The 12,744-nt window shown below is 48.8% G+C and overlaps 1 protein-coding gene across 2 annotated transcripts in view; it reads right to left on the bottom strand.

Annotated features, from left to right (window-relative positions):
- The window catches only part of LOC134949224 (flavin reductase (NADPH)-like), a 31,781-nt gene extending 20,056 nt beyond the window's left edge, over window positions 1–11,725 (bottom strand). The window contains exon 1 of one of the 2 annotated variants that reach the window (XM_063937691.1): window positions 11,588–11,725. In XM_063937691.1, coding sequence (XP_063793761.1) covers window positions 11,588–11,666 — 79 coding nt within the window. In that variant the 5' untranslated portion in view covers window positions 11,667–11,725. The remainder of the gene's footprint in view (window positions 1–11,587) is intronic. The other variant, XM_063937690.1, reaches the window with a different exon arrangement.
- Window positions 11,726–12,744: the final 1,019 nt, after the last annotated feature.

Here is a 12,744-nt window from a genome sequence, read left to right as displayed (position 1 = left end):
TTGCCCCACCTGCAGTGCAACATGGTTTTGCTCAGCTGTGTTCTTTTTTGCTTTGATAACAAGCCTGAATCAGGCCCTATATGCGGGAGGCAGTCATGTGACCGGTGCTCAGGATCCCAAAGCGATCACAATGCCAGCTGACAGAATGCCGACACACAGGATCTATTCCCACTCCACGACACCTATAGAGAGGGAATAGAACCTGTGGCGAGTGCAGCAAGCCACCAAGCCCGCAAGGGGACTCTTTGCGCTCTCCTCACTGCCGGCATACTGGCCTCCGGGGATGCCGCTGTCGGTATACTGACATTCGGCATCCTAGACGCCGGAAAATCATACTGATCCCATTGTCACAATAAGCCTATGAAAATGAAGACAGTATCTCTCAGCACTTACTATTAGGCTATACTTGCACTTGTATCAGACAAACCTGATCTGATGAAATAAGCTAGTCTGTTCCAGTGGAGCAAGTTATATGTAAGTCAGAGCTTTATATGCTGTATGCTCGAATGGTATACTGTATACCGCAAGGGGCTCTGTTGCGCCGGGATCCCGCGGTCGGTATGCTGACCGCCGTTACCAACCCCTTTTTTGCAGCACACTGGTAGAAGATCACTGACTGAGCAGTACTATAGGAGAATACGGAATACTTTCATCCAATAGAAGGTGTCTGTACAATGGTAGGAGGATGTGATGCTCACACAGATGTTTCCGTCCCCCTGCACACGTACACACTCAGCAGAAGCATCTCCCGAGAGCAGGGAGCAACTTCATCATCCAATGTAACACAAAGGCGTTTTGTGGATCACATGGTGAGCGTTTTTTTATGAGGCACATGTCTGGAAACTCTTTCACAACTGAAGAGCGTCATACTTGGACGTTTTTATTAACTTCAGAATTATGCAGTTTTCCCAATTGAAAAGAACAGTAATTACACATGTAAGACACTCAGCCTTTGCCTACACGCAGCTCTGCTCTCTGGTTGGTAATGGGTTACTGGTTAGCGTGAACGATGGGCGGGTGGGAGGGACACATGCATGTGGTTGGGTCTTATCAGACACAGACCGAGGACCATGACTCAGCACACCAGTGTGTACACAAGTAATGTACCTGCTCATATATAGAGTCATGCACAATATCCCACGAGTGGGAATAGCCCTTGACCCCCTGCCGGCATTCTGGCAGCTGGGATCCCGGCGTCGGTATGCTGACCGCCAGGATAGTGACTACATCCTGTATACAGTACATGTCTACATACAGAATAAGATCACATGGAAAACGCAGTACCTGCCCATATGCGAGCTCTGTACGTATAGTATACCTGTACATTTAGTATCTCAGTCTGCAGACACAATCTGTGATTGTATCGAAGCTTATCCACTCAGAGTGCAGGAATTACAGCAGATCGCAAACAAAACTATACATTAGAACTATGCCATACTGTATTAGCAGCGTCCAATATTAGGAAAGAGATATCTGGGCATCAGGAAGACATATTCTCCGAACACTATGAAAGGTATGCAGGTGAAACTCGGAAAATTAGAATATCGTGCAAAAGTTAAAAAATCCCAGAGTATGGAGGAAGAATGGAGAGGCACACAATCCAAGATGCTTGAAGTCCAGTGTGAAGTTTCCACAGTCTGTGTTGATTTGGGGAGCCATGTCATCTCATCTGCTGGTGTTGGTCCACTGTGCTTTATTAAGTCCAGAGTCAACGCAGCGGTCTACCAGGACATTTTAGAGCACTTCATGCTTCCTTCAGCAGACAAGCTTTATGGAGATGCTGACTTCATTTTCCAGCAGGACTTGGCACCTGCACACATTGCCAGAAGCACCCAAACCTTGTTTAATGACCATGCGATTACTGTGCTGGATTGGGCAGCAAACTCGCCTGACCTGAATCCCATAGAGAATCTATGGGGCATTGCCAAGAGAAAGATGAGAGACATGACACCGAACAATGCACAAGATCTGAAGGCCGCTATTGAAGCATCCTGGTCTTCCATAACACCTCAGCAGTGCCACAGGCTGATAGAATCCATGCCACGCCGCATTGAGGCAGTAATTCATGCAAAAGTGGCCCAAACCAAGTTCTAAGTACATATGCATGATTATACTTTTCAGAGGGCCGACATTTCTGTATTTAAAATCTTTTTTTATTGATTTTATGTAATATTCTAATTTTCTGAGATTTTATTATAACAAATAAAGGCTTGAAATATCTCACTTTGCATGTAGTGAGTCTATATAATATATTAGTTTCACCTTTTAAGTTTAATTACTGAAATAAATAAACTTTTGCACGATATTCTCATTTTCTGAGTTTCACCTGTAAATTACAGAGTCAGGGTACACATTTATAATGGAGTTGAAATGCCTCAAATTACCTACAATGTTACAGGCAGAGGTGCCCGGGAGAAGCGATGGGGGAGGCTCTGTGTACTAATTACCCAGGCCCGAGCTTGCTGGAGAGGCCCTGCAAGGGCCAAGGTCAGCTTCTAAGGGGGACATTATCCCCTCTGCAGCGCTGCTGGGCCTCAGAGCAACTCGGAGTCGATGGCCTGCTCATTCAGTCAATTATCTCATTTCATTAGAATATTTCTCTGACGTCCTAAGTGGATGCTGGGGACTCCGTCAGGACCATGGGGATTAGCGGCTCCGCAGGAGACAGGGCACAAAAGTAAAAGCTTTAGGATCAGGTGGTGTGCACTGGCTCCTCCCCCTATGACCCTCCTCCTGTTAGATTTTTGTGCCCGGCCGAGAAGGGTGCAATCTAGGTGGCTCTCCTAAAGAGCTGCTTAGAGTAAAAGTTTGTTAGGTTTTTTATTTTCAGTGAGTCCTGCTGGCAACAGGCTCACTGCTACGAGGGACTTAGGGGAGAGAAGTGAACTCACCTGCGTGCAGGATGGATTGGCTTCTTAGGCTACTGGACACCATTAGCTCCAGAGGGAGTCGGAACACAGGTCTCACCCTGGGGTTCGTCCCGGAGCCGCGCCGCCGACCCCCCTTGCAGATGCCGAAAAGTGAAGGTCCAGAAACGGCGGCAGAAGACTCTTCAGTCTTCATAAGGTAGCGCACAGCACTGCAGCTGTGCGCCATTGTTGTCAGCACACTTCATAGCAGCGGTCACTGAGGGTGCAGGGCGCTGGGGGGGGGCGCCCTGGGGCAGCAATGATAGTACCTTATTCTGGCTAAAAATACATCACATATAGCCCCTGGGGGCTATATGGATGTATTTAACCCCTGCCAGGTCTCAGAAAAACGGGAGAAGAAGCCCGCCGAAAAGGGGGCGGGGCCTATTCTCCTCAGCACACAGCGCCATTTTCCCTCACAGAAATGCTGGTGGGAAGGCTCCCAGGCTCTCCCCTGCACTGCACTACAGAAACAGGGTTAAAACAGAGAGGGGGGGCACTTATTTGGCGATATGTATATATATATTAAAATGCTATAAGGGAAAAACACTTATATAAAGGTTGTCCCTGTATAATTATAGCGTTTTTGGTGTGTGCTGGCAAACTCTCCCTCTGTCTCCCCAAAGGGCTAGTGGGGTCCTGTCCTCTATCAGAGCATTCCCTGTGTGTGTGCTGTGTGTCGGTACGTGTGTGTCGACATGTATGAGGACGATGTTGGTGAGGAGGCGGAGCAATTGCCTGAAATGGTGATGTCACTCTCTAGGGAGTCGACACCGGAATGGATGGCTTATTTAAGGAATTACGTGATAATGTCAACACGCTGCAAGGTCGGTTGACGACATGAGACGGCCGGCAAACAAATTAGTACCTGTCCAGGCGTCTCAAACACCGTCAGGGGCTGTAAAACGCTCATTTACCTCAGTCGGTCGACACAGACACGGACACTGACTCCAGTGTCGACGGTGAAGAAACAAACGTATTTTCCTTTAGGGCCACACGTTACATGTTAAGGGCAATGAAGGAGGTGTTACATATTTCTGATACTACAAGTACCACAAGAAGGGTATTATGTGGGGTGTGAAAAAACTACCTGTAGTTTTTCCTGAATCAGATAAATTAAATGAAGTGTGTGATGATGCGTGGGTTTCCCCCGATAGAAAATTATTGGCGGTATACCCTTTCCCGCCAGAAGTTAGGGCGCGTTGGGAAACACCCTTTAGGGTGGATAAGGCGCTCACACGCTTATCAAAACAAGTGGTGGTACCGTCTCCAGATAGGGCCGCCCTCAAGGAGCCAGCTGAGAGGCTGGAAAATATCCTAAAAAGGTATATACACACATACTGGTGTTATACTGCGACCAGCGATCGCCTCAGCCTGGATGTGCAGCGCTGGGGTGGCTTGGTCGGATTCCCTGACTGAAAATATTGATACCCAAGACAGGGACAGTATTTTATTGACTATAGAGCATTTAAAGGATGCATTTCTATATATGCGAGATGCACAGAGGGATATTTGCACTCTGGCATCAAGAGTAAGTGCGATGTCCATATCTGCCAGAAGATGTTTATGGACACGACAGTGGTCAGGTGATGCAGATTCCAAACGGCACATGGAAGTATTGCCGTATAAAGGGGAGGAGTTATTTGGGGTCGGTCCATCGGACCTGGTGGCCTCGGCAACAGCTGGAAAATCCACCTTTTTTACCCCAAATCACATCTCAGCAGAAAAAGACACCGTCTTTTCAGCCTCAGTCCTTTCGTCCCCATAAGGGCAAGCGGGCAAAAGGCCAGTCATATCTGCCCAGGGATAGAGGAAAGGGAAGAAGATGCAGCAGGCAGCCCATTCCCAGGAACAGAAGCCCTCCACAGCTTCTGCCAAGTCCTCAGCATGACGCTGGGGCCGTACAAGCGGACTCAAGTGCGGTGGGGGGTCGTCTCAATAGTTTCAGCGCGTAGTGGGCTTACTCGCAAGTGGACCCCTGGATCCTACAAGTAGTATCCCAGGGGTACAGACTGGAGATTCGAGACGTCTTCCCCTCGCAGGCTCCTGATGTCTGCTTTACCAACGTCTTCCTCCGACAGGGAGGCAGTATTGGAAACAATTCACAAGCTGTATTCCCAGCAGGTGATAATCAAAGTACCCCTCCTACAACAAGGAAAGGGGTATTATTCCACACTATATTGTGGTACTGAAGCCAGACGGCTCGGTGAGACCTATTCTAAATGGGAAATCTTTGAACACTTACATACAAAGGTTCAAATCAAGATGGAGTCACTCAGAGCAGTGATAGCGAACCAGGAAGAAGGGGACTATATGGTGTCCCTGGACATCAAGGATGCTTACCTCCATGTCCCAAATTGCCCTTCTCACCAAGGGTACCTCAGGTTCGTGGTACGGAACTGTCACTATCAGTTTCAGACGCTGCCGTTTGGATTGTCCACGGCACCCCGGGTCTTTACCAAAGTAATGGCCGAAATGATGATTCTTCTTCAAAGAAAAGGCGTCTTAATTATCCCTTACTTGGACGATCTCCTGATAAGGGCAAGGTCCAGAGAACAGTTGGAAGTCGGAGTAGCACTATCTCAAGTAGTTCTACGACAGCACGGGTGGATTCTAAATATCCAAAATCGCAGCCGTTTCCGACGACACGTCTGCTGTTCCTAGGGATGGTTCTGGACACAGTCCAGAAAAAGGTGTTTCTCCCGGAGGAGAAAGCCAGGGAGTTATCCGAGCTAGTCAGGAACCTCCTAAAACCAGGAAAAGTGTCAGTGCATCATTGCACAAGAGTCCTGGGAAAAATGGTGGCTTATTACGAAGCGATTCCATTCGGCAGATTCCACGCAAGAACTTTTCAGTGGGATCTGCTGGACAAATGGTCCGGATCGCATTTTCAGATGCATCAGCGGATAACCCTATCTCCAAGGACAAGGGTGTCTCTCCTGTGGTGGTTACAGAGTGCTCATCTTCTAGAGGGCCGCAGATTCGGCATTCAGGATTGGATGCTGGTGACCACGGAGGCCAGCCTGAGAGGCTGGGGAGCAGTCACACAGGGAAAAAATTTCCAGGGAGTGTGATCAAGTCTGGAGATTTTTCTCCACATAAATATACTGGAATGCTCTAAGCTTAGCAAGACCTCTGCTTCAAGGTCAGCCGGTATTGATCCAGTGGGACAACATCACGGCAGTCGCCCACGTAAACAGACAGGGCGGCACAAGAAGCAGGAGGGCAATGGCAGAAACTGCAAGGATTTTTCGCTGGGCGGAAAATCATGTGATAGCACTGTCAGCAGTGTTCATTCCGGGAGTGGACAACTGGGAAGCAGACTTCCTCAGCAGGCACAACCTCCACCCGGGAGAGTGGGGACTTCATCGGGAAGTCTTCCACATGATTGTGAACCGTTGGAAAAGACCAAAGGTGGACATGATGGCGTCCCGCCTGAACAAAAAACTGGACAAGTATTGCGCCAGGTCAAAAGACCCTCAGGCAATAGCTGTGGACGTTCTGGTAACACCGTGGGTGTACCAGTCGGTGTATGTCTTCCCTCCTCTGCTTCTCATACCCAAGGTATTGAGAATTATAAGACGTAGAGGAGTAAGAACTATACTCGTGGCTCCGGATTGGCCAAGAAGGACTTGGTACCCGGAACTTCAAGAGATGCTCACAGAGGACTCATGGCCTCTGCCGCTAAGAAGGGACTTGCTTCAGCAAGTACCATGTCTGTTCCAAGACTTACCGCGGCTGCGTTTGACGGCATGGCGGTTGAACGCCGGATCCTAAGGGAAAAAGGCATTCCGGAAGAGGTCATTCCTACCCTGGTCAAAGCCAGGAAGGAGGTGACCGCACAACATTATCACCACATGTGGCGAAAATATGTTGCGTGGTGTGAGGCCAGGAAGGCCCCATGAAGAAATTTCAACTCGGTCGTTTCCTGCATTTCCTGCAAACAGGAGTGTCTATGGGCCTCAAATTGGGGTCCATTAAGGTTCAAATTTCGGCCCTGTCGATTTTCTTCCAGAAAGAATTGGCTTCAGTTCCTGAAGTCCAGAAGTTTGTCAAGGGAGTACTGCATATACAACCCCCTTTTGTGCCTCCAGTGGCACTGTGGGATCTCAACGTAGTTCTGGGATTCCTAAAATCACATTGTTTAAACCGCTCAAATCTGTGGATTTGAAATATCTCACAGGGAAAGTGACCATGCTGTTGGCCCTGGCCTCGGCCAGGCGAGTGTCAGAATTGGCGGCGTTTGTCTCAAAAAAGCCCATATCTGATTGTCCATTCGGACAGGGCAGAGCTGCGGACTCATCCCCAGTTTCTCCCTAAGGTGGTGTCAGTGTTTCACCCGAACCAGCTTATTGTGGTACCTGCGGCTACTAGGGACTTGGAGGACTCCAAGTTGCTAGATGTTGTCAGGGCCCTGAAAATATAGTTTCCAGGACGGCTGGAGTCAGGAAAACTGACTTGCTGTTATCCTGTATGCACCCAACAAACTGGGTGCTCTTGCTTCTAAGCAGACGATTGCTAGTTGGATGTGTAGTACAATTCAGCTTGCACATTCTGTGGCAGGCCTGCCACAGCCAAAATATGTAAATGCCCATTCCACAAGGAAGGTGGGCTCATCTTGGGCGGCTGCCCGAGGGGTCTCGGCTTTACAACTTTGCCGAGCTGATACTTGGTCAGGGGCACACCCTGACTGAGGAGGACCTGGAGTTCTCTCATTCGGTGCTGCAGAGTCATCCGCACTCTCCCGCCCGTTTGGGAGCTTTGGTATAATCCCCATGGTCCTGACGGAGTCCCCAGCATCCACTTAGGACGTCAGAGAAAATAAGAATTTACTTACCGATAATTCTATTTCTCGTAGTCCGTAGTGGATGCTGGGCGCCCATCCCAAGTGCGGATTGTCTGCAATACTTGTACATAGTTATTGTTACAAAAATCGGGTTATTATTGTTGTGAGCCATCTTTTCAGATGCTCCGCTGTTATCATGCTGTTAACTGGGTTCAGATCACAGGTTGTACAGTGTGATTGGTGTGGCTGGTATGAGTCTTACCCGGGATTCAAAATCCTTCCTTATTGTGTACGCTCGTCCGGGCACAGTATCCTAACTGAGGCTTGGAGGAGGGTCATAGGGGGAGGAGCCAGTGCACACCACCTGATCCTAAAGCTTTTACTTTTGTGCCCTGTCTCCTGCGGAGCCGCTAATCCCCATGGTCCTGACGGAGTCCCCAGCATCCACTACGGACTACGAGAAATAGAATTATCGGTAAGTAAATTCTTATTTTTTATGGTAATATCTCCCATTATATCACCAAACTGCAAGTTCAGGGGATTGGGTCCCTCACCCTTGAATACTGGAGGCTCCTGAGCGTATATTGCCGGGTCAACGCAGGTCGCTGTGTGGTGTGAAAGGGGTCACTGCCAAATTCCCAGGTCTCCTGACCTGGTAATTCAACCCGGGAATAAAGAAGGGTTATTTCCGGGTCAGGTGCAGTGTGAACGGGTTGCCATGTCGATGTGACCCAGGACCCGTTCACAACATAGGGGGTAATTCCAAGTTGATCGCAGCAGGAAATTTTTTAGCAGTTGGGCAAAACCATGTGCACTGCAGGGGAGGCCGACATAACATGTGCAGAGAGAGTTAGATTTGGGTGGGTTATTTTGTTTCTGTGCAGGGTAAATACTGGCTGCTTTATTTGTACACTGCAATTTAGATTGCAGATTGAACTCCCCACACCCAAATCTAACTCTCTTTGCACGTGTTACATCTGCCCCCCCTGCAGTGCACATGGTTTTGCCCAACTGCTAAAAAATTTCCTGCTGCGATCAACTTGGAATTACACCCATAGGCAGAGGCGGTGTGAAGATGATGTCACCACCCAGCGCCACCTCCGCACCTGATGCCGGTTCACCTGCCGCACCTGATGCATATTGCCAGGTCAGGAAGCCAATGTGAAAGGGTCCAATTCCCAGGTGTAACACGGCATTGCGATCTGAAAGGGGTAATAAATAAAGAGGATTCTGTCCCTCCTGGAGAGGGTCATGTTGGGAGGTATGTAGTTGTTTAAAAAAAATGTCAGTTTTATTACTGTGCACAGTGCACCACCATCAGTACAACACTAGTCTACTATTATGAGCAGCACAGTGGCACAGTGATTAGTATCGCTCCCTCACAGTACTGAGATCATGGGTTTGATTACAACCAGTGCCCTGCGTATGTGGATTTTGTACATTCTCCCAGTATTTGTGTGGGTTTCATCCGGGTACTCCCGTTTCCTCACACAATACAAAACCAGGCAGCCTACTAGAGAATGAGCAACGTGAGCTGCTTCCAGCACCTTGCATGAAATATAATCCAGCTCTATGCATGCTGTAAGGCTGCCAAATAAACGACTTCAATATAGACACATGTGGAACACACCACACATAATACATGCTGGCTTCACAGTAAGTACAGGTGCAAGCTGCAGGTCTGCAACTGATAATATGCAGCCATACATATGATCTAAAGCTGGGTACACACTGGAGCAATGTCACGTCATATTGCTTACATTACGCAGTGTGTACCCAGGATTACGTGCTCCCGCGGTTCCATGTGACAGATGCTTGGTTTAATGTGCTGAACATCAAACCAAGCTTCCACCGCTAGCGTGCTGTGTTATGTTAATGAAGGACGGAAAATGGTCGTTCTGTCCTTCATTAAAGTCGCCCCAGTATAGGCGCAATTTGGGCTGACAGGGATTCGTTCCTATGGGTATCCGATCTCTAGGTCGACCACACTCAGGTCGACAGTAATTAGGTAGACTACTATTGGACGACATGGTCTATATGGGGACATGGTCACTATGTCGACATGGAAAATGTCGACATGAGTTTTTCACACTTTTTTTCTTCTTTTTTTTTTTACTTTTTCATACTTTACGATCCGCGTGTACTACGACTGGGAATAGCAACCTGTGCCGAACGCAGCGAGGCACCTTGCCCGAAGCATGGAGAGCAAAGCGAGCCATGTGAGGGGACACAGAGCACTAATTGGGGTTCCCATTCACTTCACGAAGAAATCGACACCAACTTTAAAAAAACAACAACTCATGTCGACCTTTTTCCATGTCAACCTAATGACCATGTCGACCTATTTCAGGTGTCGACCTAGCCACTGTCGACTAATAGTGGTCGACCTAATGACTGTCTACCTAAGTGTGGTTGACCCTATGATCCACACGCCATTCCTATGTCGAAACAAATCCCTGTCACGCCAATGTGTACCCAGCTTAACTTTACCTGCAAAGCACAGTATACACTGGTGTCATCCTGCCGGCTCGTAGCCGGTGTGGATCGTGTCGACCCCGTCTAGGTCGGCAGTCACTAGGTCAACGATTACTGAAGGTCAACACATGACCAGGTCGACAGGTATTGAAGGTCGACTTTGGCAAGGTCAACACACAAAAGGTCGACACCATTTTTTTGGGGGGGGGGTTGGGGGGGTTTCATGACCTTTTCATACAGACCTACACACTACCGACTTTCAGTGGTCGACCTAATGACTGTTGACCTAGACAGGATACCGCCAGTCACATAACCGACGCCGGGTTCCCAAGCAATTCACAGGCCGACAGTCTGCATGCCGACTACCAGGGACTATTCCCACTTGAGGGGCTCCACGACACACATAGAGTGGAAATACAACCTGTGGCTAGTGCAGCGAGCCACCGAGCCGGAAGGGGCTTCGCTGTGCTCTCGCCCTCCCATAGACCCCCCCACCCACCCAAATAAAAACCTTGGGATCCCGGCGTCGGTATGGTGACTGACAGGATCCCAAATGCTGGTCACCCATTCACAACCATACACGTACACCCTGCCCAACAAGCAGCACAGTATACACAGGTGTCACCCAGACTGACACACAGCATGGTATACACTGCTGTCACCCCGTCTGACACGCAGCACAGTATACACTGGTGTCACCCTGCCCAACATGCAGCACAGCATACACAGGTGTCACCCTGCCTGACACGCAGCACAGTATACACAGGTGTCACCCTGCCTGACACGCAGCACAGTATACACAGATGTCACCCAGACTGACACACAGCATGGTATACACTGCTGTCACCCCGTCTGACACGCAGCACAGTATACACAGGTGTCACCCAGACTGACACACAGCATGGTATACACTGCTGTCACCCCGTCTGACACGCAGCACAGTATACACTGGTGTCACTCTGCCTGACACGCAGCACAGCATACACAGGTGTCACCCTGCCTGACACGCAGCACAGTATACACAGGTGTCACCCTGCCTGACACGCAGCACAGTATACACAGATGTCACCCAGACTGACACACAGCATGGTATACACTGCTGTCACCCCGTCTGACACGCAGAACAGTATACACTGGCAGGGTGACCCTGCCCAACATGCAGCACAGTATACACAGGTGTCACCCTGCCCGACACGCAGCACAGTATATACCTGTGTCACCCTGCCTGATACGCAGCACAGTATACACAGGTGTCACCCTGCCCGACATGCAGCACAGTATATACCAGTGTCACCGTTGATATACAGCACAGTATACACCAGTGTCAGCCTGCCTGGATTGCAGCACAGTATACACATTAGTATATAGGAAAGGCATAGTGTATACCATCTTCATTATGCTACAGGATTATAGTTACCTGCATCAAGAGCTTGTGCCAGTATCACCTTCCCAGTCATCCCCGTGGCCCCAAAGAGGGCAATGTTTTTGGGTGCCATTGTCACTCACTACACAGAACTTGCAGCCTCTGGGCTGGCTCTAAGGCATGTTATACAGCAGCACCAGCCTCACTGGGCTCCTCCCCCAATAGGAGTTGCCGCACACAGCTTAACTCCCTGAGTGCTGGCCTGCAAACACAGCAAGCGAAGAGGCTAACTACATCCATGTCTCCCCAAGGGCAATAACCAGTTAACTGTAAATGACTGACCAATGCAGTTTTTGTTCCTATTATTTATTATGTCAAAGTTTACAAAATTGCAGTCAGTGTGACTGCCGAGCCCATCTCATAGGAGATAATAAGAGTATTTTTAGCTGTACAGTCAGTTTCCCAAATCTGGCTACAACAGCAACATTTCCCTGCAAATAAATACACTAGCAACCATGTTATTATGCTATTACTGTATTCATTGTATAGGCCAGTGGTCAGGGCCGGACTGGGACTAAAAATAGGCCCTGGCATTTTCGAAGCACACAGGCCCACCTCTGTGACTCCTCCCCTTAATATCCCTGACTCCTCCCACTTATTAGTCTATGCTCTTACAAATATAATTAATATTCTAACAACATACAAGCGTACATCATTCTCTATTAAAATACACACAACCAGTGGTTGAAGAGGGCATTTTTTAAGTGGGGGTATGGAATTGTGAAGTTTGTAATTATGCGAGCGCGCTCCGGAAAAGGGTGCGTGGCCACTCAAAAGGGGCGTGTCCTTCAGTGTAGTTTACCACACCATACACCCCTTATACGCATTATGCACCACAATAGTAGGACCGCTTATACTATCTAGTACTGGTGCCTCTTTCACATTATACCACACAGTATGAGCCAAAATTCACATTATAGCACCCGGTATGAGCCGAAATTTACATTATATGCCCCCAATAGTGCAGTGCCAGATCCACAATTGCCCCCACAGTGCCAGGTATACAAATGCCCCCACAGTGCCAGGTATACAAATGCCCCCACAGTGCCAGGTATACAAATGCCCCACAGTGCCAGGTATACAAATGCCCCCACAGTGCCAGATCCACAAATGCCCCCACGGTGCCAGATCCACAAATGCCCCCACAGTGC

The sequence above is a fragment of the Pseudophryne corroboree genome, chromosome 8, assembly GCF_028390025.1.
Source record: "Pseudophryne corroboree isolate aPseCor3 chromosome 8, aPseCor3.hap2, whole genome shotgun sequence".
NCBI lineage: Eukaryota > Metazoa > Chordata > Amphibia > Anura > Myobatrachidae > Pseudophryne > Pseudophryne corroboree.
The sequence above is the reverse complement of the archived record's forward strand: the minus strand, read 5'-3'. Positions and strand labels throughout refer to the sequence as shown.